Source organism: Desmodus rotundus, unplaced genomic scaffold, assembly GCF_022682495.2.
Source record: "Desmodus rotundus isolate HL8 unplaced genomic scaffold, HLdesRot8A.1 manual_scaffold_224, whole genome shotgun sequence".
Classification (NCBI taxonomy): Eukaryota; Metazoa; Chordata; class Mammalia; order Chiroptera; family Phyllostomidae; genus Desmodus; species Desmodus rotundus.
This window is the reverse complement of record NW_026527285.1, coordinates 28945-54849: the sequence shown is the minus strand read 5'-3', so window position 1 is coordinate 54849 and position 25905 is coordinate 28945. Positions and strand designations below refer to the sequence as shown.

The window sequence follows — 25905 nt, the reverse complement described above, 5'->3', positions numbered from 1 at the left end:
GTACTTTCCAGAGGCAATAAACTGTTGGTGCTGAAGGGTGTTTTGACAAGGAGGTCCATGGCCATGCGGGATCTGGAAACAATCAGGAGAGGGAAGTTGTGTAATGATGGAGAAGTGGCTGTTTTGCAGCCATGAAAGTCAGGCTCAAGAGAATGTTGTTTAATGTGAAGTTATTCAGTCTATTGTTTCAAGAAGACAGTTGGTTATGGGACAGAAAGTAAGAAGCAATCTCACCCAACCCCCATGGGAGTTTGTGTGGGTATCAGGCAGTGCTGCTGGGGTTGCCTCTGCCCCACCCGGCCCACACCCTAGGAGCGGGTGATGACAGCAGCTGCCAGGCTCTGAGTCAGCAGGGCCTGGGGCAGTGGGAGGGGAAGGGGCCTCACGTGGCCGGGCCTGAGCTGCCTCGTGGGGCCTCCTGGCTCTCAGCCCTACAGGAAGCAAGGCCCTTTGAAAGAGCGAATCACACATGGACTAGTCCTCCTGGGGCCCAGCCAAGGACCGCTTCCATGGGTCCTGGGGCTCCTTGAGGGGAGTACTAGGGGAAGGAGCTCCCTGGGTTGGGAGCACACATGGAAAATCCCCTGGGTGATGGGTAATTGGAGAAAAACTCAGCTGCTGTATGTAGGAGGCAGGTTGCCTACTGTGCAAGTCCCAGTAACAGGAGACTGTGAATAGGGGTTTGGGTGGCGGCAGAGAAGGAAGCCATCTGGGTGGCCCATGGGAGGCTGCCCACCCAGGGCATTGTCATCTCTGAGCTGGCTCAGGGAGTCAGAGGGAAATGAGGAGAAGGCTTGCCTGACTTTGGTCCCCTTTATTCTAGGACAACCATATCCACTCAGTCTCAGCTGGCCTGTATTCTCAAAAACCAGATCCTCTCTCTCTCTCCTAGTTTCCTGCTCTAATCTTCAAGAAATGGCTAGATATCTAGTCAATCAAAAAAAAAAAAAAAATCCACTGCCTGAGGCTGGCAGATTCCACCTGATTGCTCTCCCCAAGTCCGGAAGTAGGTGGTAGCTTATTGGTGTAGCCTGAAGTCTCAGGGTCTATGAAGATCATTGATAAGGGTTTCCAGCTGTAAAAAAAAACAATGGGGCTACCCTGGGGGAGTGAGCTACCTGTCTCTGGAGGTGTCTAAGCAGGATTTGGGGGCTGGGGGTTGGTCCTGATGTCTGGGAGAAGCAGCAGAACTTCCTAAGCCAGGCTGCGCATCAGTGATTCAGGACCCTGCCGTGCTTGGGTAGGCAGGGAATGGAACCTGCTTTCCAAATGGAGTCACCAAGTGCATCCTGGTGGTGGGTACCAAGGGGGATCGGAAGAGGCATGCACCAGGCTGCCTGCCATGGTGGCACACACCTTTCCCTGACCTGGGTAGAGAGCAGAGGAGGGTTGGGGAAGGGGCCAATGTGAGGGTCTGTTGGCAACCTGCCCAACTCAGAAGACCACTGAGAAGAGCAGGGCTGGGGAGTGAGGCTATGGCCACCTCTGCCCAGAGCCAGACGGAGGGGATGGGAAAGGACAGGAAGGTGTGCCTTCCCACACCGTCCCATCTAGGCAGGTGGGCCAGGCCTCAGATCTGGCCATCTACAGTATCTTCTTGCTTCAAGCTCCTTTAATTTTTTTGTGTGCTTTAATTTTACGTTTCTTCCTTCTCTTGTCTGTCTTTCTCTTTCACACACACACACACACACACACACACACACCCTCCTATCCATATCCCACAAACCCACATCAGTACATATTAATTGTGGGCCTGACCCCACCACAATCTCTAGGGTAACCACTATAAAAGCCTTGTACACGGGAACATGCACACACATTGCCCCCAACACACTCAGACTGTTCCATTTTGTCTTCGGGGCAGGTCTCATAACCCCAGGAAGCACTGGGAAGGTCAGCCATCCATCCCCTGCTTCTAGGTTGCCACCCGACCAGAAGAGTCCATCTGCTTTCCAGCTCTGCTTTCCTGTTCTGCCTCTGGATTAATGGTTGCCAACATGTATTGATTTACCAAGTGCCTACTACGTGCCAAGCTCCATCCTGCCCACTTCACACACTGCCTCACTTAGGAAGGAGTTGGGATGCACGTAACAGAAGCCCCACACAGCAGTTTAACGGAATTAAATTATGTGTTCCTCCTCAGCAAGAAGGCTCTGTGGTGTCTCAGGGACCCAGGCTCTTTCCTGCCTCACTGTCCTCAGCACGTGGCTTTTGCTCTCAGGGGCATAGGCTGGCTGAGGGCTGTAAAAGGCCAGGAATGGCACCTGAGTCCGCTCCACTTAACCAGATACCACCTCATCTGAGTCCTCCACTGCTTTCAGCACAGTGGTTCGGGTCAGCCTCTCATTGCTATTTCCTCCATATACCTGATGCAGGCCAGCCCCCCATTAGCCTGGGACTTGGACTGGACTCACTGCCTGAGGAGTGGAGAGAGGCCGGAACACTGTGTTCCAGATGCCAGGTGGCCCCCAGCAACCAGAGCCTTCTGCCAGCTCACTGCTGTAATCAGCTGGCAGACTTGAGTCCTGGCTGACAGCGATAGGGACCAGGGACAAGGAACTGAGCTGACATCACCTCCAGCATTATGGCAGAGGCCCCATACTTTCCAGGCCCGCCTCTCCACCTACAAATATATTTATGTGTTTTATCTGGTGAAAATGCCCACATGCCCTGGCCAGCCCCTGGCCACCGCCTGTGGCTTCCCTTCAGGGACCTCCCTGTCCAGGTCCTGTTGCCAGAAGGGCCCAAATTGCATGCCTGGTGCCAGGGTCCCTGCCCTGTCCTTCATTTTTTCAGTCATCAAGGAGTGTGTTTGGGTTGGCTCCAGGCGGGGCTTGTGATGGCCTTGGGGAGTGAAGCTGGGTGCCATAGCCAGGCTGGACTTCACGAGAGACATCACTACCATAGGCAGACCCTGGGTGCAAAGGGGACCCCTGAAGGCTAATGGGCAGTTTGGACAGGAAGGCTTCCCCTAAGTTTTTGAGCACATTTTGAAGGACAAAAGTGGGAGGAAAGAGCCTTTTAGGCTGAGTGAAACAGCCAGTGTGGGCATTCTGTGGAACAGAACACTGGGACACATCTGGGGAGGCTCCCGTAGTTCACAAGCCAAGAATTAAAGGAGCATGTATGTTTGTGGGCAAGGGGGACACCCACCCAGGGCAGGCACTGGGTCTCAAGACAGACCTTGTGCAGCCCCTAATACCTCTGGGCCAAGCCCCCAGTTGGGGCTTTTACCCTACAGCGGGGCTCTGGAAGCTGGCACCTGATTGTGTACCTTTAGGTTTGAGATACAAGCCTCTTCACTATGCCTTTGATGACAAGGAGGGAGCTTGTTAGAGGTGGGAGTGTTAAAGGAAAAACTGGGCTGCCTACTAAATCCTGTGGGCTTCATTGGGGCCCAACGAAGTGACTGACTTGCCAGGGACACGCAGCTGGTGACAGGGTTGGGACCGGAGTTTGATAACGTTCCACTTCAAACGGAGCCCTATTATTAAACCAGTGCAGAAACCCACAACCCAGAATCCCACCTTCCAAAACCGCGTAAATATGCATATTTCCCCTAAAAGTCAAAATTTCCGGGAATGTGTCTAATGGTTCCCACGCGTGTAAGCCAGTTTGAGAAGTCCGCCCTGCACGTTCTGGCCCTGCGAGTCGCACAACGCGGGGAGGGACGGCGGGAGTCTGAACCCACCCCTGGCAACAACGCCGCCACCCGGCTTCTTCCCAAAGGTCCACGAGACGAGTAGCTGCGCCCCCTCGCGGTCGCCGGTCGCTGGGGCTGGTCGGGTCCAGACCCGGTCCAGGAGTGACGGGCGTGGGCAAAGCCCGGACCTCGGAGCAACGGGTCTTTGGTCGGATTAAGAAGGTCAACTGCGGCTGGTGTCCAGAAGCGGGAACGCCTGCAACGCCCCCTCCTGGCTCAAGGAGCACTGCACTGGCCGTGAGGGCCCCGCCCACCCAGCGCGCGTCACCGTCGTGCTCGCGCCCGCGACCCGTTGGCGCAGGCTCGTGGGGGCCACGCAGCCGCCATTGCTTCCCCAGCTGCCGAGCAAAGCCGCGTGTTAGTAGAAGTCTGCGGGAGTAGAGGGAAGGGTGAGTGCGACTCCTTGAAGACAGCGGCCCGGGGCTGAAGGGGCAGTATACAACACTCAGAGCGGGATTCCCCCATTTAGGCCTAACCAATTAGAGCAAGGAACTACATCCCCCAAAATGCACTGCGCTGCAGGGTTGCGCGAGGCAGTGACGTCAAGGGTCTTTGCTGCTACCATTTCTCTGTGGAAGGAGGGGGAGCGGGGATCCTTTGGTGAAGGCGGATGACGCCTTCTAGTTGTGGGTAGCGGGTCAGTGTAGATCAGCGGGCTCCGGGTCTGAAAGCGCCTTCGCGAACCTTCCTGTTTGACCAATTTAAACCGATGATCTGTTAACCCTGAATTACAGATATCTGCATACTGTGTACCCGCTACCTATGAACCCTGGCTGGCTACTGAGCCAGGGAGATGACACCACCACCACCATCATCATCATCATTTATTCCACATTGTGAAATAATCTCATACTTAGAGAATATTTGAAGAATATTTAAAATAAAGAACTGTCTTACCCCCCTTGACAATTTGGTTGCAGAGGTGATGCCCCTTTATGTCTACGTTTAGAGGTGTCAGTGTGTATTTTCTAAAAATAAGGACATTACCCAATGCTCAAAATTAGGAGATAATGATCAAAACTATTATCTAACTTGTAGTCCACATTTAAATGCTTCCAGGTGTCCCAATAATGTTCCTTTATTGAAACTACCTTTTTCTTGGCCTGGGATCCCATCCAGGAACATATGTTGCCTTCAGCTGTCTTGTCTCTAGTCTCCTTCAGTGTGGAGCAGCTCCCCAGCTTACCTTGAGTCTCATGACTTTGATACTTTTGAAGATTCAAAAGTATCTACAGCAGTTGTTTTGTAGAATTGAATTTGTGGTTGTCAGATTTCTTCACCACCAGGCTGTTATTCAGAGGCTAGGCGTGTATCTTGGGTGGCTGAGGAGGACCAGTGACCAGTCGTAGCAGCCTCCAAACATACTTCCAGACCTCGCTAGGCCAGACAGACCCTTTCTGTGGTTGCCTCCCCTGTTGGGGTTTCATAGTCATCTCACTAAGGTGTCTGGCTTCCCTGTAGCACCCATCCTGGAGCCATGGTCCACGCCTTCCTCATCCACACCTTGAGGGCCCCACAGGCTGAGGACGCGGGCCTTTGCCGGGTACTCTACTCCTGTGTCTTTGGTGCTGAAAATTCGCCTGATGACCCACGACCACACAGTGCTGAGAGGGACAGGCTCCTCCGCAAGGAGCAGATTTTGGCCGTCGCCAGGTAACCGCCCAGCCCAGCCCCACACCCTCACTGAACACAGAGAGTTCAAAAGTGAGGTACAGAGAGTTTAAGGAACTTTACCTGTACAAGGTGATGTGACTGGGAAGCAATAGAGCTGCATTTGACTGTGGGCAGGCAAACACCAGTACAGATTAGACATGCTTTGCAGTATAGGACTTCTCATGGCCTTTAGTGTGCCTGTAGGCTTTATACATCTCTAAGTAAGAGAGAGTATGGTACATGGGACCTCGTTATGTCCAGATCCTTCCAAAACCCTGGGATCCACAGAGTACAGTTTGGGAAACACTGTTCCAGATGGGGTGGCTGGCCTTGGGCCTTCCTGTCCCAGAAAGAGTCAACAGATGCCGGAATCTCCTGGTCCCTGTGCATTCTGGATGGGGGGTTGACACTCTGGGACAGCCCTGTGTCAGACTGCTGCCATCCACTTGTTTCTCTGGGCCTCTGCACCCTCCTGTGGCACAGAAAACCAGACAGATTCCTTTCAGACCATCTTGTGCACGGCCCAAATTGGAGGGCAGTTCAGGAGGGATCAGAGAGTGCTTTCAAAAGCCCAGATGGCCAAGTGAAGGGTCTTTCTTTTTCATTTGGAGAGGGCTGCAGGATGGGATGAGGATGGAGAGTTTGGACAGCCCAGGGTGGACCTGGCTTTGACACCACTTCTCACTGGTTGCTTTTCTTTATGTTGAGAAGGCCTCAGAGTGGGATATATCAAGCAGGAGGGTCAGGATCTTCTTCCTCGGGTGCCCGTTTCCAGCTCAGGGAGCTGTGTTCAAAATCTTCCCTCTCTTGGCCACACTGAAATGACTCAGGGCCTGGACGCTGGAGAGTGGATTTCTGTTCCAGCTTACACTTCCTTCTCTGTGGCCCCAGGCAGGTCATTGAGTCTTTGTGGGGCTCAGTTTCTACATCTGAGATATGGGGATAATGGCATCTCCCAGCTCCAGGGGTGGTCATGAGGATGACAGAAGTTGGTGACCCACGCACTCTCCCCAGGCAGGTGGAGTCCATGTGCCAGCTACAGCAGCAGGCGTCTGGCAGGCCCCCCACGGACCTGCAGCCCCAGTCCTCAGATGAGCCGGTGCCCCTGCACGAGGCCCCACAAGGGGCCTTCCGCCTGGCAGCGGGGGACCCTTTCCAGGAGCCTCGGACGGTGGTGTGGCTGGGTGTGCTCTCATTAGGCTTTGTGCTGGTGCTGGATGCCCACGAGAACCTGCTGCTGGCCGAGGGCACGCTCCGGCTACTGGCACGCCTCCTCTTCGACCACCTCCGGCTGCTGGCCCCTGGCTCCAATCTCCTGCTGCGGGCTGACCGAATCGAGGGCATCCTGGCCCGCTTCCTGCCCCACGGTCAGCTGCTCTTCCTCAACGACCAGTTTGTCCAGGGTCTGGAGAAGGAATTCAGTGCTGCCTGTCCCCGCTGACCCCTCACCGAATGGGACTTTCCAAGAGGGCAAGGAGGAAGGACAAAGATGTTTAGACACAAAGCCAGGTAAAACTAGGCATCCACCTTCTACCCAACCTGCTCCCAGCTCTGGTGTGCTGCTGTACCCAGGACAAGTGGATAGGACAAGGTGGCAGGGCAGAAGGTGGAGGGGATGAATCGCAGAACATTTCTGCCTGGAGCTGCCGCATGACTTATTCAGACTACTACAGTGAGCTCGCCCCGCTTGTTCTTGACCCCACTTTCTCCCATTCCCACCAGCCAGCCCCATGGAGTCCACCAGCCCCTAGTGCTGGGGTGCTGAGGAGCAGCTACCCGGAACTCGGCCCACCTTTTTCTTCCAAACTCACAGTTATCACAGGGCAAAGAGAGTCTGAGACTCAGCTCCACCACAGTTCACAGATATGTCAGTTGTTCAAGGGGATTTTGTAGGTCTTTTCAGGCCAGCCCGTGCCCACCAGGCAGCCTCAAGATACTCATGGGCTTCCCTTGTCTGCAGGGAGAGAAGGTGCCCTCAGGTGGGGGCAAGAGGTTTGGCCTGGATGATGTTGTCTTTCTCACTTTGAATTAAAAGCACCAACTATTATGTTGTCACTGATCCCCGTGGGTTAGGGGCCCAAAATCGTTGTGGTTCTGTTCAGCGTTGCCTGGTGCCGATAGAATACAACTGTTTGATAAAGCAGACCAGAAAGTTTATTCTTCGGCAGAGGAATTGAGAAGGACAAGTTGTGCTCAAAAGATCCTTTTCCCCTCGATTCTGTGGAGTTAGGAAAGTCTTAAAGGGTTTGGGGGAAAGAGGCAGGCTCAGGGGCAGAGCCCCCCAAGGAAGGGTGAAGGGTTCTCAGATTCCCGAGGGAGCATGCACAGTTCCCAAACATGCTTGAAACATGCCTAGTCGTATACTGAGTATCTCATTTTATTTTTTTTAATATTTTTTAAAAGATTTTATTTACTTATTTTTTAGGGAGGAGAGAAGAGGGAGAAAGAGAGGGAGAGAAACCTCAATGTGTGGTTGCCTCTTGCGCACCCCCTACTGGGAACCTGGCCAGCAACTCAGGCATGTGCTCTAGACTGGGAATCGAACCGGAGACCCTTTTATTCGCAGGCCAGCACTCAACCACTGAGCCCCACCAGCCAGGGCTAAATATTTATTTATATTTAGAGAGACGGGAAGGGAGGAAGAAAGAGAGGAAGAGAAACATTGATCAGATGCTTCCCACGTGCGCCCAGAAGGGACTGAACCCACAATTTAGTCATGTTCCCCAACTGCGAATCAAACCAGCGACCTTTCGCTTTGCAGAACAATGCCCAACCACTGAGCCACACTGCATCTCACTTTAGATTTTATTTATTTATTTTTTAGGGAGAGGAAGGGAGGGAGAAAGAGAGGGAGAGAAACAATTTTGAGGCAATTTTGGTTGCCTCTTGCATGTCCCCAACTGGGGACCTGGCCTGCAACCCAGGCATGTGCCCTGACCAGGAATCAAACCTGTGACCTTTCAGTTTGCAGACCGGTGCTTAACCCACTGAGCCACACCAGCCAGGGCCACATGTGTCATTTTAATGTTAAGTCTCCATCCCTGGGCATGATTTTTAGTACGCTATTGAAGGGAAGTTTGTCAAAGGTCACTTGGGGAGGGGTTTCAGACATCATCTTGGATATTTCCAGTGCAAACCCGTTCCTTAATTGTGGCCCTTGGGTTCCTTGTCTGGGTCCTGGCTGCAGGCTTAGCTAGCCTCCTTGGAATTTCTCTTTTCTCTTGATGTGTTCAACCTGCTGTGTGAGAGGAGATGTTGGGGAGAATACAAGAAAGTTAATGGAAGGTTAAAAATTAATAATGTGGCACAACTTGGTGACACTTTTGTTATATGCGAGAGCGAGATCTCTCGTTCCAGGAACTGACGGACTCAGACTCTTAAGAGATTTATAGATGGTTTATTGGCCAAACAAAGTTTTTACCTGCGCAGGGGCGAACTCTCTGATGAGAGCCGCGCCAAACGCTCACAGGCTAGCTCTTTTATAGGGTGAGGAGCAAGCAAGCAAGTTACAAAAGCAGGAGTTGCTGTTATCTCTGCATAGCTCTTGGCTCTGGAGGAACATTAACCAGATGTTAAAATTTTCTTTTGAAACCCTGTCTCCTGTCGATAAGAACCACCTGTCCCACTTAATTTGTACCCTCAGTTTAAAGATAAGGGTCCAGACCCGAGATGAGTCCGGCACCCAAAGTTTTATGGCCCTCTAACTAATTGGCTATAACTCAGAATGAGCCCTCTGCAAATCACGTATTGTTTACCTTTACTTTGGCCGACAATGTTGTTTCTCTCCCCTATCTATTCTGGTGACCTTCAAGAGGTTTTCTGCTTAGCAATGCCTATAATTGCCTAGCTCTCTTTCCTAGCTCTCAACATTCCCCCATTTCCTTGTTGGCACTTATGAGTCAAATCCTTGAATCATCTTCTTCATGGGGAAGGATAGTGTAGGGCTGGGCCAATACTATCAGCTTGACGGTCTCTATCCTTTCCTTAATAAAAGACGTAAGCTTATTAATGACGATGGGGCTATAAGTTAAACAGGAGTATAATTAATAAAGGCCTACTAATAGAGGAAATCAGGGTAGTCAGCTATGGGGACATCTTATAGATTCCTGTGTACTATGTTGGTTTTTCTAGCTTTTCTTGTTCTTTCAGTCTCTGGGTTAAGACCTTAATACTATCTCTAATTATCCCTGAATGATTAGCATAAAAGCAACAAGTTTCTCCTAATGCTGCGCATAATCCTTCTTTCCTTAAGAACAATAAATCTAATCCTCTCCGATTTTGGAGAGCTACCTCTGCCAATGAATCTACCTGTCTTTCTAAATAAGCTACTTGATCTTGCAGCAGAGATATGTCCTTAGAGAAAATCTGCAAAAGCTGTCTCAACTCTAATTCTCCCTGAATGAGGGCTGCAGCACTGAGTGCGGTGGACCCTAAGATCCTCACAGTGGCTACTATGGGTATAAGGGGAACTCTCTTCTCCCTAGTCCTGGAGGGGAGAACAAAATCTGGGTTTCCTGCATAGATACACTTGGGGAATTATGTACCCAGTTACACAAAACTCTGGATAAGAAATTGGTGACAAACAATGGTACACCTTGAGTTCTGGATCCTATTACAAATCCCTTCTTGGGGCCCTCCTCTTGGCTGCACCCTGCTTCAATCCTTCCTTTCAGATATATAACCCCTTTATAATTATATAAAGGACAATGGACGAAGGTCTCATCTTCTTGTAACTGCTTCCGGCTGGACATGGACGTTGTCCTACCTAACCTTGGGTCAGGGGTGCCCTGAAAGGGGGTGCAGCACGGAGGGAGTCCTTTCCTGTAAGGGGAAGGACCTTACAGAATCCAAGTCAGTTGGCTGTCACTGCGAAGTTGCAGGCTCGGTGTCCAAAGGCTGGCCTTACTGGACAGTTGACATCCTCGTCGTATTCTGGAGGTGAAAACAGACTTGGCAAGAGAGTTGGAAGGCACAATTAAATCATAATTACTGAATCAGAAAGGCAGGCACCTAGGTAAAGAATGGCTCATCTGGAGGAAGGTGTATGAGACATGCTACACCTATCCAAAACCCTGTGGCTCACTACACTTCGCTCGGGCTGAGGGGAATATACCAGGATTTCCCTCCTTTCAGATCTCTGGGCCCTTTCTGTCTTGGCTATTAGGACAGAAAAGGGAAGATAAGCTCTGAAGTGAAGCCTACAGACCGCTCAAACCCTTTAAAATTTCCCATGTCCTGCATTACTTGCTGTGCTAATTTTAACCCTCCACCGACCATAGTGAGTTCATTGTAGCCCGGCTTCCTTCTAAGTTCATAACAGGAAACCTGGTGATTGTTTTGCTGCAACAGCACTAATTTCTTCAAGCCTGGCTTCAACATTCCCCCCTTTCTCTTGGACGATGGGTCAAACCCTTGACCAGTCGGTCTGGGGTAACTTAGTGTATGGTTGGGACAACACTATAAGCTTTACAGTATCAATTCTGTCCCTAATGAAATTAAGAAGCTTGTTTATTTGCATAAACACACTAAGAGCAGCCTGGATCGCTTATGATCTTTAAGTTCGCTTCGCTGGAACTCACTCAGGGAACCTTTAGACTGACTTTTAGTCCGCCCCTCGGGGCACAGAAGCAGAGCCACACATCTGCCACCTGGCTTTGCCTGTACCAGCTATTTCACTTAAGTCCTTGAGGCTTCCGTTGTGCCTACAGGTTCCTTTTAGCCATCTTTCAGGAAAGCAACCTCCGTTCCTTCCCTGGAAAGACTGCCATGAACCGCACAATCAACCAAGGTACCAGGCTTCTTCTCGTGGGCTTTTGCTAGCTTCACAAGTCAATCCTAGTTCCTCAGGGCTTCCTGGTGACAACCAGAACCCAGACATGCCTCCTTCAGGCGTGACATTCCAGTCAAAGCATCGGTTAACAAACTATTAATGACTGGTCTTAATGGATTTATGCAGAGAAACCTTATGTTATTACTCACTCCTTCAGAATGCTAAATTCTGGAGGGATCAAGTAGGGAGAAAAATACCAAGTGCGAAGGAAAATCCTTTTCCTTCTGATATCTACTAAGATTGCATCCCTATGCCTTATACCTTCTATTACTGGCCCTACACACTTTCTTTCTAAAACTTTCACAAACTTTTATAACCTTTTACACACCTTTTTACAAACCCTCTTCTATCTTTACAGCTTCCCACAGACCTTCTGCAACATCCACTAACCTTCTGTATCCTTTCATACATCTTCATTTACATATCTTGCACTTTCCCTTGTTCACTTTCCTACAGAGTGTGAAGTTTTAACTATCCCTGGAATCCTCAATTTTCTTTTTAGAGAAGATACAGAACAAAATCTAAAACATAGACAGAGTTCTATAAGAACAGTACACAGGTAGAGGCATCCTCTTGCACCAGTGCGTCTACTGGGGCCTCTACAGAGACATGCTCCTCAGGCTGAAACATACATCAGGCCTAAATGACCCTTCCTGGGTCCTAAGTGGCAAAGGCATTCTCTCTAACCGGTTACAGGCAACCTTCGCTAGGTCTTCAGGTGACCCTAACTAGGTCTTCAGATACAGGGGGTTTCTAATTAGAAACGGAAGCAAAATGAAACTACATTCCTATAAAACCAGAAAACAAGTAGTTGAGGTTTCCTTTCCTCCAGGTTTAAAACTTTCACAATCTTTCTATATATATTTTTGCCTATCCAGATTTAACTACAGTTTACCTTTAATTCCTGCTCCTTTCCCACCCTGGGAAGGACTGTAACCTTTTACTCAGCACTTAAACTCAGTACGTGGCAGCCAAAAGTCCCTACCAGTACAGGCATCTTCTACTCAAAGTCCCTAGATATGCAGGGACATCCTGCAGCTTTTTGAAGATTAGACCTTGCAAACGCCCCATCAACTCCGCCCTCTGGGCTGAAGTTCCTTTTGGCAGGGCTTGCTGCCAAATAACTTCAGTTTCCGTGGTTACCGCAGCCCCGCGTACCGCTGCCCTTCCCTAAGGAAACTACTGCTATCCGAGAACAGAGTGAGCCCTGGTTTTTCGTATGCCTCATCCCGCAAGTCTGGGCGCACGCCTGTGACCCGCTCTAATATTTCATGGCAGCTATGCATGATGGTTGGATCAGGGGCTGGCAGCAGGGTGGCTGGATTCAAGGCGGCGCTTTTCAGGAACTGGACTGCTGGGGGATTCAGCAACTGCACCTGGTACGGAGTTAGCCGTGCATTAGACAACCAGCGATCAGGAGAGGATTTCAAAATTCTCTCTATATGATGCTTCCCAATTATCTGCAAATTCTGTCCAAGGGTGAGCTTGCTGGCCTCCTTCACTAGCATGGCTGTGGCAGCTAGAGCTCATAAGCAGGCTGGCCACCCTGAGGCTACTGGGTCCAATCTCTTGGACAAATAGGCCACGGGCCTTCTCCAGGGTCCTAAAGCCTGACTCAGCACTCCCTTTGCAATGCCTCCGTTTTCTGCCACGGCTGGAACAGCTTTCCTAAATCTGGCAAAGCCAATGCAGGTGCAGATACCAAAGCTGCCTTAAGCACATCGAAGGCTCGGTTCTCTTTTTCAGTTCAAGTTATATTTCCCTCTTTTCCCCTCGTAAGTTCATGGAGAGGCTTAGCCAATTCTGCAAACCCTAGAATCCAGAAGTGGCAATATCCTATTGCTCCCAAGAACTCCCACACCTGCCTCTAGTAATCTTTCTAGGAAAGCAGCCGAAGATTCCTCCCTCCCCTGGATCACTTCACTAATCTTCCTAAAATTGGTGGGCTTCCTAGCGGCTGCCTTTAATCCCCTCAACAGAGCCCTGCGATACTGAAGGAGCGTGTCCCTTCCCCCGCTCGTGTTAGGGTCTCAGTCAGGGGGCTGACTGGGCAGGATATCCTCCACCTCCCTCCTTCCCACCGCAGTCTCTCCCTCTTCCCCCATAACTGCCTTGGCGGCCCCTGAGAGTATTCTATCCCTCTCCTCTGAGGTAAAGAGGGTCTGTAAGATCTGCTGGCAATCATCCCAAGTGGGCTGGTGCGTTCTAAAAATGGTCTCTAGGAGGGAGATTAAACCCTGAGGTTTCTCAGAAAACGGGGGGTTCTGATGTTTCCAATTATATAGATCACTAGTGGAGAAAGGAACATATATCAACTGAGAGGGTGCTCCGGCAGGGGCACCCGGTCGCGGCGGTGCCTCACGGAGTGGCAGAAGTGCCGGAGGTGCTGGGGACACTGGAGCCTCCTCCCCTTCCCTAGTTCCCCCTCGGGTGTGAGGAAGGCTCCCGAGTGTCCCTCCCTCCTCCGGCTGGGTAGAATGCGGCACTTCCCTCCTAGGGTAGGGAGGGAGCGCATTCAAGGGATCTAACATGTCCTCCCCAGGATCTGGGAGTGGGGGGTAGAGTTCAGGCACCCTCCGCCCTCACAGCGAGGAGGGCTCCAGGAATTTCTTTTGCTTCCTCTTCCCGCGGCTAACAGAGCCGTTCTTCCGCGGAAGGCACTCCTTCTTAGACATTTCTGAATATAGCCTGGCTTGTCTGGGGCTATGTCTACCCACACATCGATGTAAACTATCTGATCGGGGTGTGGGGCTCTATAAACTGTGGCCTGAACTGCAAACAATACCGGGAGGTCAAAAGTCCCCTCTGCAGGCCATCCGACACCAAAAGTCGGCCACTCTAGTTGGCAAAGAGTCCGCAGGAACTCCGGATCGAGCTGCATGCTCCCGTAGCCGCGTGCACGGCGCTGGAAATCAGAAAAGTTATTCAAGATGCAATCAAGCAGGGAGTTTGGGGTGGACTCCCGCTGGCCCATTTTCATAAGGGTTAGTTTCACATAACTGAGACAAACAAACAAAACAAAACAAACAGAAATGACAATTTACTTTCACTTCGTCCGCCTGGCCTCTCCTCTCGCGAGGACTTAGGTCTGTCTTAGCTAAGGCTGCCCGCGTAGAGTCCGGGTTAAACTCCCAGCCGTTATGCCATATGACAGACTAAGGAACCGCAGGTTAGGACCCACGCACGCTCCGTAGGCTGTTGCCCGTGGAGCCACACACTCTGTCCTCACACAATCAAACACAATGTTCACACTCCTATTTAGACATACCGCGGTTGTCACATTCACACATCGCAGCGGAGCGCAGCGCAAAACGAAACTAGTTCCAGATGCGACGGCGCGCAAAATGAAACTGTTACCAGACGCGACAAAAAACCCTTGTCGCGGGGAGCCGAGCTCCCCCTCCCCGGGGAGCCAAGCTCCCCGTCCCGAGGGCGTCCCCTCGTCTCTGACTCCCGAGGGCGTCCCCTCCTTGGGAGTCCCCTGGGTGGAATTCCAGTGGCGTCCCACCTACCACCTCAGGGCCCAGACCCCCTGGCCAGGTGTTATACCGGACGGACCATCTCCCGGCCCAAATCCAAACCGGTCTAGACCTCTAAAACTCAGAATGAGGATCCTCGTTGTCGCTTACCCAGTGTCCCTTTCAGTTCCCAGATGGAGAATCTCGCTGGGGCCTCCAAATGTTATATGCGAGAGCGAGATCTCTCGTTCCAGGAACTGACGGACTCAGACTCTTAAGAGATTTATAGATGGTTTATTGGCCAAACAAAGTTTTTACCTGCGCAGGGGCGAACTCTCTGATGAGAGCCGCGCCAAACGCTCACAGGCTAGCTCTTTTATAGGGTGAGGAGCAAGCAAGCAAGTTACAAAAGCAGGAGTTGCTGTTATCTCTGCATAGCTCTTGGCTCTGGAGGAACATTAACCAGATGTTAAAATTTTCTTTTGAAACCCTGTCTCCTGTCGATAAGAACCACCTGTCCCACTTAATTTGTACCCTCAGTTTAAAGATAAGGGTCCAGACCCGAGATGAGTCCGGCACCCAAAGTTTTATGGCCCTCTAACTAATTGGCTATAACTCAGAATGAGCCCTCTGCAAATCACGTATTGTTTACCTTTACTTTGGCCGACAATGTTGTTTCTCTCCCCTATCTATTCTGGTGACCTTCAAGAGGTTTTCTGCTTAGCAATGCCTATAATTGCCTAGCTCTCTTTCCTAGCTCTCAACAACTTTCACTCTCCATTTCTGTGAATTTGATTAATGCATGCCGGCCACTGTGAGTGAGTCCTGTCTGTATGGCCCTGAGCTGGGTGGGCGTCTGAGCCATCGTGGCCAAGGACGCCCCCAGGAGGCTCCTTGGGAGGTCTCTACTGCTTGTCTGCCACATCCCCTCTGCCTCCTTATGTGCCTTCTTTGGATGGTAGCACTTGATTCCTTTACCAAAATGTGCTGGTTTGGTGGATCCCTGAGGAACAGCCTGAGATAAGGGTTGTTAGGTGCATGTGGGAGGTGAGCCCAGGAAGCCCTGGAAGGGGAGGAAGCCCATACAAGTGGATTACCCAGGGCAGGTAGGGAGCTTAGTGCCTCTGGGCACCAGTGTACAACAGTTACCTCTGAAAGACCTCACCTGAGGGCCAAGGGGCTGTTGGTGTTTGTCTGCCACTCCCTTCAGTCAGTGGCTGTGGAGTTGGTCCCAGGGGAAGTTCCCTGGTCTCTCCTCCCCCAGAAAAAGCTCTCAGGCTGTGTGGAGCTGCTCCGGCCTGAACAGTGGTCAGACCCAAAGGGATATGGGCGGGTCATGGAACTGCTGTTAGGCTGTCTCATCAGCATCTCCTAAGTGGTGGTTAAAAATGATTCCATTGGAAGAAAATCTTAGTTTACATCTGTTTTCATGATCTTCCTGTGGTGTTGCCTGTGAAGTGTGACCTTCTTAGCCTCTTCCTGGGTTGTCAGGGTGCAGGCGGCAGTTCCCTCCCTCTCCTGCCAAGCGTCAGTTGCTCTTTGGCATCCCGGAAGGACCCACCCACACCCACTTAGGAGGCAGCACTTGTGATTGGGGTTTTGCCCTTCCAAGTCGGCAGCCAAGGCCACCAACCATGCTGTGCCTTTCACCACTGTCACCATTGGGATGAGTCCACCTTCTCCACAAATCACTCTCTGACCTTGAAGACTTAAAGGGACCTCAGGATGTGTATGTGGCAAACCGCACCACTGGAAATGTTCCACAGGTTCCCAGAGGGACACCCCTACCCTGCACAGTCTGCTGTCCTGGGCCCTCCCCTCATTCCATGCTGGTGGTCCTGGGGGAGTGGCTGTGCTGTTACAGGAACAGCACCCCCCCCCCCCCCCCATGGCCTCTGTCAAAGAGCCCAAGCTTTGCTGGTCTGAAAGCTTCCTGCCTACTTTTCAAATTGACCTGGAGGAAGAGGGTGAGACCAGCTCCCCTGGAAGCTAAGCAGGCTGGTGGCCATGGTTCCCACGAAGTGGAGGAAACTGATGTGTACGGAATGGCAGAGACTGAAACCCCACCCTGGATCCACGGGCCCCTGGTTTCTGTTCCGGAGGCTCAGTCAGCACTGGCTGTCCCCACCCTCGCAGCTTGCCTAGCCCCCTTTCTGTGCATTCCCAGTGTTGCCCCAGCACCTCCGAGCCAGGTTTCCACCGCAACTTTTTTTTTAATCCTCACCCAAGGATATATTTATTGATTTTAAAGCGGGAGAGGGAGAGGAAAACATAAACATGAGAGAAACATCAATCAGTTGCCTCCGGCATGCACCCCAACCAGGGACTGAATCTGCAACCTAGGTTTGTGTTTTGACTGGGGATAAAACCCGCAGACTTTTGGTGTATGGGATGACGCTCCAACCAACCGAACCACCTGGCCAGCGCTCCACCACTTCTTATGCTTAATTCCCTCACCTTCATCGAGCCTGCCTTGGGCCTGAGACTGCTGCTCCCTTCCTTTACAGTTATTTATTTTTATTAAAAACCATGTTTCTTCTTTTTATTATAAAATATACGTAGCATAGAATTAACCGTTGTAACCACTATTAAGGGTACAGTGCTGTAGCACTGGGTACATTCACAGTATTTTATCTGTTTCATCATCTGAAACAGAAACTCTGTGCCCACTAAGCAATATCTTTCCTGTTCCCTCCTGCGCTCTGGTCTTTAGCAGCCTCGTTTCATTCCTGTTCACTCCTCCTTTCCTGTTCTTGCTGAGCAGTTTAGGGCTCCTCTTCCACCGAACTTGGTGCCAGGCCTACATTTTGATAGCTCAGCTGTGCCCATGTAAAAAAGAGAAAAAGACTGTTCTGGGGCTCTGTCTTCATCAGCTCAAAGCACATTTTCAATTCTGTTTTGAAATCACAAACTCTTATGGGATGTGATTAAATTCTCAGGCAAGACTCCCTTCCCCACTAATGTTTGTAAGCTGGACCATAAAAAGATACTTCCTTCCAGAGATGAATCATACATTCCCCTTAAGAGACTGGTATAGCTATACCAATTTTGTTTGATTTTTTATTTATTGACTTTAGGGAGAAAGGGAGGAAGAGAGAGAGAGAGAAACATCAGTTTGTTGTTCTACTTAGTTATGCATTTATTGGTTGCTTCTCGTATATGCCCTGACTGGAGATCGAACCTGCAACCTTGGGGTATCAGGATGATGCTCTCACCAACTGAGCTATCCTGCCAGGGCCTGTACTAATTTTTTAACAGCTTTCTCCACCTACCCCATTCTCCGTTGCATATGTTTATTTGTATGTTATTAACTGTTTCTTTTCCTAGCAGGTTATAATCCCCAGAAGGGTTTATATTGTATGTCTTCTGTATTAACACGTGGCATAGCACCTGGCACATAGGAGATACCCAGTATGAATTGAATAAGTGAATGAATGAATGCATGAACGTTAGGTGGTTTATAGTTGGGGCCAGGGACTCTGTAACATCGCCATGTAACAACTTTTTCTTTCTCCTAGGAAGCAAATAGAAACAATACACTGTGTCTGTTATCTCTCAAGGGCGGGGGCCCAGGATCACATGTCCCTTTCCCAAATGATAAACTGCTCATGATGGCAGTGGAAGCAATCATGTAGCACTTGCACGCTTCCTGCTGCAAAGCCCCGTCTTCGTAAGTTACGCTGGCTTGCCTTCTGCACCGCTACCAGTGGGTAGAAGTGATCTTTCCCCTCAGTGTTCTGAAACAGGGCAGAGTTAAGACTGGGTACTGCTGCAGGCCTATGATTTCTGCCCCTAGAAAAGCTGAGTGAAGTGCTCCGAAACAGTGCTCCCGTCTCTGAAACAGTCTCCTAAGCTTACAAAGCCTAGAAGTGGTCAGAACGACAGACACCTTCTAGGTCCACCTCCATTATACAAGCCTTGAGGGTCCAGAAGTCTTTGAACTAACAAAGATTCCACCTTAAGCTAGAGCTGGGAGCAGAACCTTTACTGTCTGGGTGTTGCTTGGGAGTGAGACTTGATCAGAAGTAAAATGACATTCAGGCCCTGGGACAGTCCTGACTGGCCTGGCTCTCGGTTGGTTGAACGTTGTCCCGCAAAGCAAAAAGTCGCTGGTTTGATTCCTGGTCAGGCACATGCCTGGGTTGCGGGCCTGGCCTCCGGTTGGGACATGCGTGAGAGGCAACCAATTGATGTTTCTTTCATACATCGATGTTTCTCTCCCTTTGTTTTTCCCTCCCTTCCCCTCTCTCTAAAAATACATAAATAAAATCTTTTAAATAAAGCAGCAAACCATGTGACAGATCTCTGGCTCATCTGATACTGTAATAGCCATGCAATGAAAATGGAGGAAGTTCTGGCCAAGAGAGGAGCCTTCCCAGGCTTGGAGACGCCCTCCGGTAGGTGGCTGATAAAAGTGATGAGCAGCCCTCGCTGCAGTGGACTGAGTGCAGGCCTGCAGACCAACGTGTTGCCGATTCGATTCCTGGTCCGAGCACATGCCTGGGTGGAGGACCAGCCCCCGGTTGGGGACGTGCGAGTGGCACCCAATCAACGTGATGTTTTTCTTGTATCAATGGTTCTATCCTTCTTTTTCTCCCTCCTTTCCCCTTTCTCTTAAAAGAAAAAGTAATGAGCAAAAATCAGTACTTTCCTATGTCAGTGAAAATAAACATAATGAAAGACAAGATCCTATTCAGCATAAAGACAAAAAATATGAAATACTGAGGATCAGACATAACTGGAAATACACTGGGTCTGTACAAAGAAGACCTATGAACTGTACTGAGATGCTAAAACCAGTGAGTGGAAGGTTGATGAAGACTAGGATTTTTACAGGGCCTCAAAGTACCTTTCCATGAATTACGTACTAATGAAACATGCGGAGATAGTAAATCTGCAGAGAAACCTGGAGGGCACTGCTTTACCAAGTATCAAAGTGCACATGCTCAGTGATGAGGCAAATGAACATCCTGTGCCTCCTGGTGCGCAGAAGGACACACAGCCACTTCTGGCCGTCAGCAACGCTTAACCTGACTCCGGTAGGAGGACAGTACAGGCCGACCCAAACGGGAATTCTGGCCTGTCTTCAAACTTCACGGCAGGGAAAGGCTGGGGAGCCACTTCAGATTAAAGGAGATAAAGAAATGGGATGACTCAAGGCAATGTGTGATCACACAGAAATTTTGGGGGAAAAAAGTTTATTTCACCCCATCTTGCATTTTGTGTTTCAGTTGTTTTTCCTATTTTCTTGTAAGCATTTTGTAACGTTGTAGCAAAGTGGGTTGCAGTGTAATAATACAAAGCAAGATGTGTGGGAAGAAAATGTACAATTCTTTGGTTAAAATCATTTCCCACTGACCTAAACTTTGAGTGTTTCATGGAATAAATAAATACATGTCCTGTGCTAAGAAAAAAAGGCTTTTTCCTGAATGAGGAAAAAGTTGCTATTGTTAGGGCGTTATTGGTTCAGTGATAGGAACTTGGAGCCACAGACCTCCAAGGGATTCTTAGATAAAATTCAGGGATTCTGCAAATTTAGATGGGGAAAAAAATTGCATCTTTTCTAATAATCATTTATTGAAATTAACATTTCCCTCTTTCTGGAAAATGTTTTATGAGGTGCGGTTTTAAGAGGTACGGTTGGCTTACAGTGAGCTGCTGTAAGGATAAATACAATCATTTTGTTGCTGTTGATGTTTAATGAAGGAGAAGTAGCTGCCTCTCCTGTCACGTTAGGGTGACTCCTTAGAAACGTCATAGGCCCAGCTGCTTGGTGAGGAATTAGACAAGCCCCGCCTCTGGACTCCACAGTGCAAGCCTTCTGACCTTGGGCCCCGATTCACCGTCCTCTGAAAGTAACTCGGGCTGTCTCGTCAGGCAGACAGGAAACAATCAGAAGGTTCATTTATTTGTCTCCCAAGGAGCTGAGAGAAGTTTTCACTGTTCTTCCTTCTCCTTCACTAGACAAGAAGGGTGCAAGGCTGCCCAGACTCCTTGTGTCTAATGAAGCACCTGCCTGTTTGTAATCTGGTCGAAATTTTAATGCTAGTGTTTTCTCTCCATAGATGGGTGCATGGGGGTCTTTCTGTTGTCAGGATTCTTTATTTCCTTTATTGTACATAATTCAAATATACAGTTTGATGAGACTTGATATATGTACATACACATGAAACCATCACCACAAACAAGATAATGAATACATATCCATTACTCCCCCCAAAGTGGCCTCTTTAAATTTGCTTTCTTTTTAAATGTTGGCCACAAATGACAATGGTATTAGCAGAATGTGAGACTTGGTCATCAAAGGAAATTATGGATGTTTTCTTTCTAATTTTTTATTTATTGATGTTAGGAGGAGAAAGAGAGAGAGAGAGATCAGTTAGTTGTTCCACTATTTATGCATTCATTGGTTGATTCTTGTGTGTGCCCTGACAGGCTATGAAACCCACAACCTCGGTGTATCGGGACGAGACTCTAACCGACCGGGCAACCTGGCCGGGGCTGGATGTTTTCACATCCCCATAGAGTTGATGGAGAGGCCTCAGATTATCATTTATGCATGACAGTACTTAAACATTTCACTTACTGAGACAAACATTTACTTACTTTATTATTATTATTATTATTTTGGTAACCCTATGTATCTCTAAATGCCTGTAAAAACATTGTTCTGGCCCATGAACTTGACCAGACGGCCTAAGGAGTCACCAGCCTGAACGAAGCAGGTTACATGCCTTGCTCTAAAGAAACAGAACCGCCCCATGTGAGAGACCTTCGTGTTCTGGCCTGTAGGGGGTCTTCTACAGTGGGTGCCCACCGGGACCCCACCAAAAGGAAGCTAGTCAGTAGATGGACACACAACTTCCTCAGTGTTTTTTTGTCTCAGTTTTAACGGGAACAGCGGTCCCCAGACAGCTGGGGACAGCCTGCTACGTTAAGGAGAAACTCAATAAGCAAACAGCAAAAAAATGGTTTCTGAGGAAAAGTATGCAGGGGGCATAAGAGGATTATAAAAACAAATTTAAAAGGGCTCTCTAATTACTGTTCTTAGTAATTAGATTCAGGAAGATATCACATCCATAAAGCAAAGATGAGAACAAGAACAAATTCTCAGAAAAGTGTTATTACTTACATTAAAAATTAATTAGATTTGGAAAATAAAGGAACCCAGGAGACAGGACAAAATGAAGGGATAGGAAAGGTAAGATACAGGGAGTCTTGTTGCTTTGCACAAAAAGAAGCAGGGTACTTGGGAGTTGCTGGCCGGTTTCGGGAAGGGCAGGTAGAGTTGGTGCTGTGAGCTAGTGTGGTTGGTGGCCCTGGTTCTTCATTCACCCTTTGTTCACACCCTTGCAGTATGGCTCTACGTCACCTCCTGGAGGTGGTGGAGTCCATTTCCACTCTCCTAGCTAAGCCCAGCCCCAAATCACCAACCCACAGAGCTGTGAGCTGAATACATGGCTGTGGATACGTTTCGGGGTAGCTTTCTTACTCAACAAAAGCTAACTGATACAAATGGCTCTCTCTACCTCCCTACAGGGCGCTTTCCTATATTTTGTAGAGGCTAGAAAGGAAAAAAACCCTAAGTTTTCCAGACTCCTTTGCAGCTAGAGTTATGACTATAAAATAAAGTCTGACAATTAAGTACCCCTTCAGAGATTTGGGGGGTAGGTGCTGTCTTCCTGCTGCCACTTCTGCTGAGAGCAAGGACGCAAAAGGTGTGAGATACAGAGCCATTATCCACAGCCAGACTCAGCATTTCCTTATCAGCCAGACGTTGAGACAGAGCCCAGCGGAGTGGGGGCGGGGCGGGGCAGCAGTGACCTCCTCACTTCTGACCATGGTGATCGTGATGTGCTCTTGAATTCAGCTACTGTGCTGGCAGTCTGCTGACTCCTGCCCCTCCAGCCCCCCTCACAGTTTTGCAACCAACTAATTTTCTGTATTAACTTCCTGTGAAGGAAGGCCAGCTTGCTCAGTTGGTTGGAGCATCTTCCCATACACCAAAAAGTTGTGGGTTGGATTCCCAGTCAGGGCACCTGGGTTGTGGGTTGGGGCATGTATGGGAAGCAATCTATTGATGTTTCTCTCTTGTCTCACCCCCTTCCTCTGTCTCTAAAATCAATAAACATATCCTCGGGTAAGTATGAAAAAAAATTCTTCCTGTGAAAATGCGGACCATGCCCAGCGCTGGTGAGGAAGAGAACTGGACTGTAGCACCAGGAACCGTCAGTATACTGCTGGCAGGAGTGTGAAGTGGTACCGCCACTCTGCAGAATGCAGGAAGCTTCTACCAAAGCCAAGCGTGCCCTACCCTATTGTGCAGCACTTTAAAAATAACTCCACAAAAGACATGTATGTGCATGTTGATAGCACTCATTCCTAATAGCCCAAACCTGGAAAAGCCCAAATGTGCCATTAAAATACAGAATGAATAAGCAAATCGTGCTACGTTCATGTAATGGACTCCTACTCAACAACGAAAGAACACACTCCTCTGATACTTGCAGCAACATACATGGATGTCGAAAACACGTCGAGTGAAAGATGCCAGACCCAAAACAGTGTGCATTATCTGATTCCATTTGTATTAAATTCAAGAACAGGCCAAACTAAACCATAGTGATGAAATCAGAATAATGATTGGGGGTGGAGATCGATGAACAAGGATTACAAGGGAACTTTCTGGGAAGATGGAAATATTCCAGATCTTGATGTAGGTGCTGGTCACACAAGTATTTCTTTGGATAAAAGTCAAGTTGCACAGTTAAGATTGATGTATTTCCCTGTCATGCTATCCCTCTTGCTCTCCCTCTCATGCCTTTCCCCTTCCCCTTCCACCTCTTCTTCCCCATCAGATGGGTTACCTTTTTTTTTAATCCTCATCCGAGAATTTTTTTATTGATAGAGGAGAGAGAGAGAAACATTGATGTGAGAGAAACATCCATTGGTCGCCTCCTGTATGCACCCTAACCGATCAAACCCTCAGCCTTTTGATGTGCGGGCCGATGCTCCAAGCAGTTGAACCACCCTGCCCCGGGAGGCATGTTGCCTTTGACTTTCTGTCTCCTAAGCTTCCAGGGACCTTCTTCCGCCTCTGTAACTTCTTTTCTGAGCCTACACAGCCCAGCTGGCTTACTTGTACTGCCTCTGTAACTTTCCAAATAAGCTCTCTCTTACAATTTGAAAAAAGAAAAAGAAACAAGACTCTTTCATGCACAAACTACCTCCAGTGGTTTCGCTTTTATGCACTGAGCTCCAGATCCTGGGGGAGGGGCCTAGGACCACAGACGGTGAGAAGGGCTGAAGGCAGGCAGGGCACCTGCAGTGTGGTAGGAAGCTGGCGCCCTGGAGGGGTGTGGCTGGGAAAAGTCTGCACTGGAGGAGGTCTGTGAATTTTAGGAACTCTGATGTCTTAACTTCGAGGACATGTCCTGCCCACGCACTCACTTCCGTTTCCCACCAACCCTCATTTGCATGTCTGTTGGCAAGCAACTTAGGCCAGTGTTCTCAGGAATGAGTAGCAGGATGGCAGCCCCTGAGGGTCAGGCAACCAACAACACAGTGTCCTGAGGCTGATTAGGAGGCTGCACTGGCCACAGAAGCTAGACAGCTCTGCAGAAGCGGGATGCAGCAGCAACTGACCCGTGAGCTGACATGGCCCAAGCCCCCTCATTCTCCTGAGACCCTGGAGAGGCAAAGGACATTCCAGAGACCCTGTCACATCCTAGATCGTGACTTGAACTGCCCCATGTGACTAGTCAAGGCAAGGGGGATTGCAGGAAGCCAGAGGAAAAGAAAATACTAGAAGAAAAGACATGAGGGTGTCACCAGCACTTTCTCCTGGGTGGTGACGTTGTGAGTCCGGATTTCGATTTTCTTCATCAAACACATCTGTTTTCCCTTAAATGAATATATGGACGTATACTAATTTTCTCCCAGCTTCATTGGCATATGTTAACTTTTTGGTAATAAAACTGACCTTATGAAAATATGCAGTAGTTTAAAGAATAAGAGTTAAAACCTTACTTGAAATGCGGTTGTAAAGGCAGGGGTTATATTTTGTTTTTCAGTTTTAAAGAGTTCCCCGAAGGGACTCAGACATGAGAACATGTCCCTTTTTGGGGCCCTCTGGCACTATCTTTGGGCCTGACTTTGCCCTCTGGGGGAAATGTGAGCTGGTGGTTGCTGAGTCATCACGTGTGAGCCCTGTAAGCCACAGCCTTCCTCGGAACGCTGGCCTGCAGACATGGATCACTCTCTGGACTCATCCTTCCACTAATAAATGGACAATAATCAGTGAATTCTACTCAGGAAATAGGGTGGGATGCAATCGGCAGTAAAAGGTAACAGAAGTAGCTGATTGTATTTGACCCGAACACTTGTCATTTTCTATTCTTTCGTTGTAATAATAGCCATCTTTGTGGTTGACCTGCCATAGACTGAATGTTTATGTCCGTCCCCTCCCGTTCATATATGGAAACCTAATCCCCAGTGTGATGGTATTTGCAGGTGGGGTCCTTGGGGGATGCTTAATTAGGTCATAAGGGTGAAGGCTTCAGGAATGGAATCAGTGCTCTCTTAAAGAAGACCCCAGAGAGCTCCCGTGCTCCTTCCGCCATGTGAGGACGCAGTGAGAAGACTATGTCTATGATCGGGGAATCGGGCTTTTTACCAGACATCGAATCTGCCAGCCCCTTGATCTTAGACTGCCCAGCCTCCAGAATTGAGAAATAAACTTATTGTTTAAGCCAACCAGTCTGTGGTATTTTATAGTATCCCAAGTGAACTAAGATACTATCTCACAGTATGTATATATGTTAAATACATATATTTAATGCCCTGTGAGGTCCAGCAAAAACAGGTGACAGCTGCATTTGAAAGCAAGTCACCACATTCTCAATGCCCTTCCGCAAGAATTAGATATGAAGTCACTCGATTTGGGGTGGGTAGCAGGCAGGAGTAATTTTCAAACCATTCCACATTCACCCTGTCTTGGCTACACTAAACAAGGCATAGCTGACTTCATTACAGTTAGTTGAGTTCGGGTGTGATATTAACATTTTGTAAATGCTGAATATTGCGAAATAGCAACAACGTTACCAAGTACAGAAATAAAATGTCATCTGAAAAGTGTTCAGGCATCTTCCTATGATCCTTTGGGAGTACTGGCTTTGATGACGGGTATGTATTCAGGCATTTGCACGTGATCTTGGCCAAACCCTTTAATCCTCAGGTGTCTTTTTTCTTTTTTTTTTTTA

General features: G+C 49.0%; 1 protein-coding gene across 2 annotated transcripts; it reads left to right on the top strand.

Annotated features, from left to right (window-relative positions):
• The first annotated feature begins 3972 nt into the window (after positions 1-3972).
• AP5S1 (adaptor related protein complex 5 subunit sigma 1) lies at positions 3973-25356 on the top strand. 2 transcript variants are annotated; one of them, XR_002974702.3, is made up of 4 exons: positions 3973-4092; positions 5165-5356; positions 6371-6865; positions 22790-25356. XR_002974702.3 is itself a non-coding variant. In XM_024559777.3 (3 exons), exons 2-3 carry the CDS (start codon positions 5181-5183, stop codon positions 6795-6797), a joined length of 603 nt encoding a protein of 200 aa, XP_024415545.1. In that variant the 5' UTR covers positions 3973-4092; positions 5165-5180; the 3' UTR covers positions 6798-7401. The 2 variants fall into 2 exon arrangements, 1 of the variants encoding a protein (XP_024415545.1); XM_024559777.3 differs by lacking the exon at positions 22790-25356 and having other exon boundaries at positions 6371-7401.
• Positions 25357-25905: the final 549 nt, after the last annotated feature.

Coding starts and splice junctions, on each gene's coding strand:
- AP5S1 (XM_024559777.3), top strand. CDS start 5,181: ATGGTCCACGCCTTCCTCATCCACACCTTGAGGGCCCCACAGGCTGAG. Junction 5,357..6,370: donor CAGATTTTGGCCGTCGCCAG/GTAACCGCCCAG, acceptor CACTCTCCCCAG/GCAGGTGGAGTCCATGTGCC.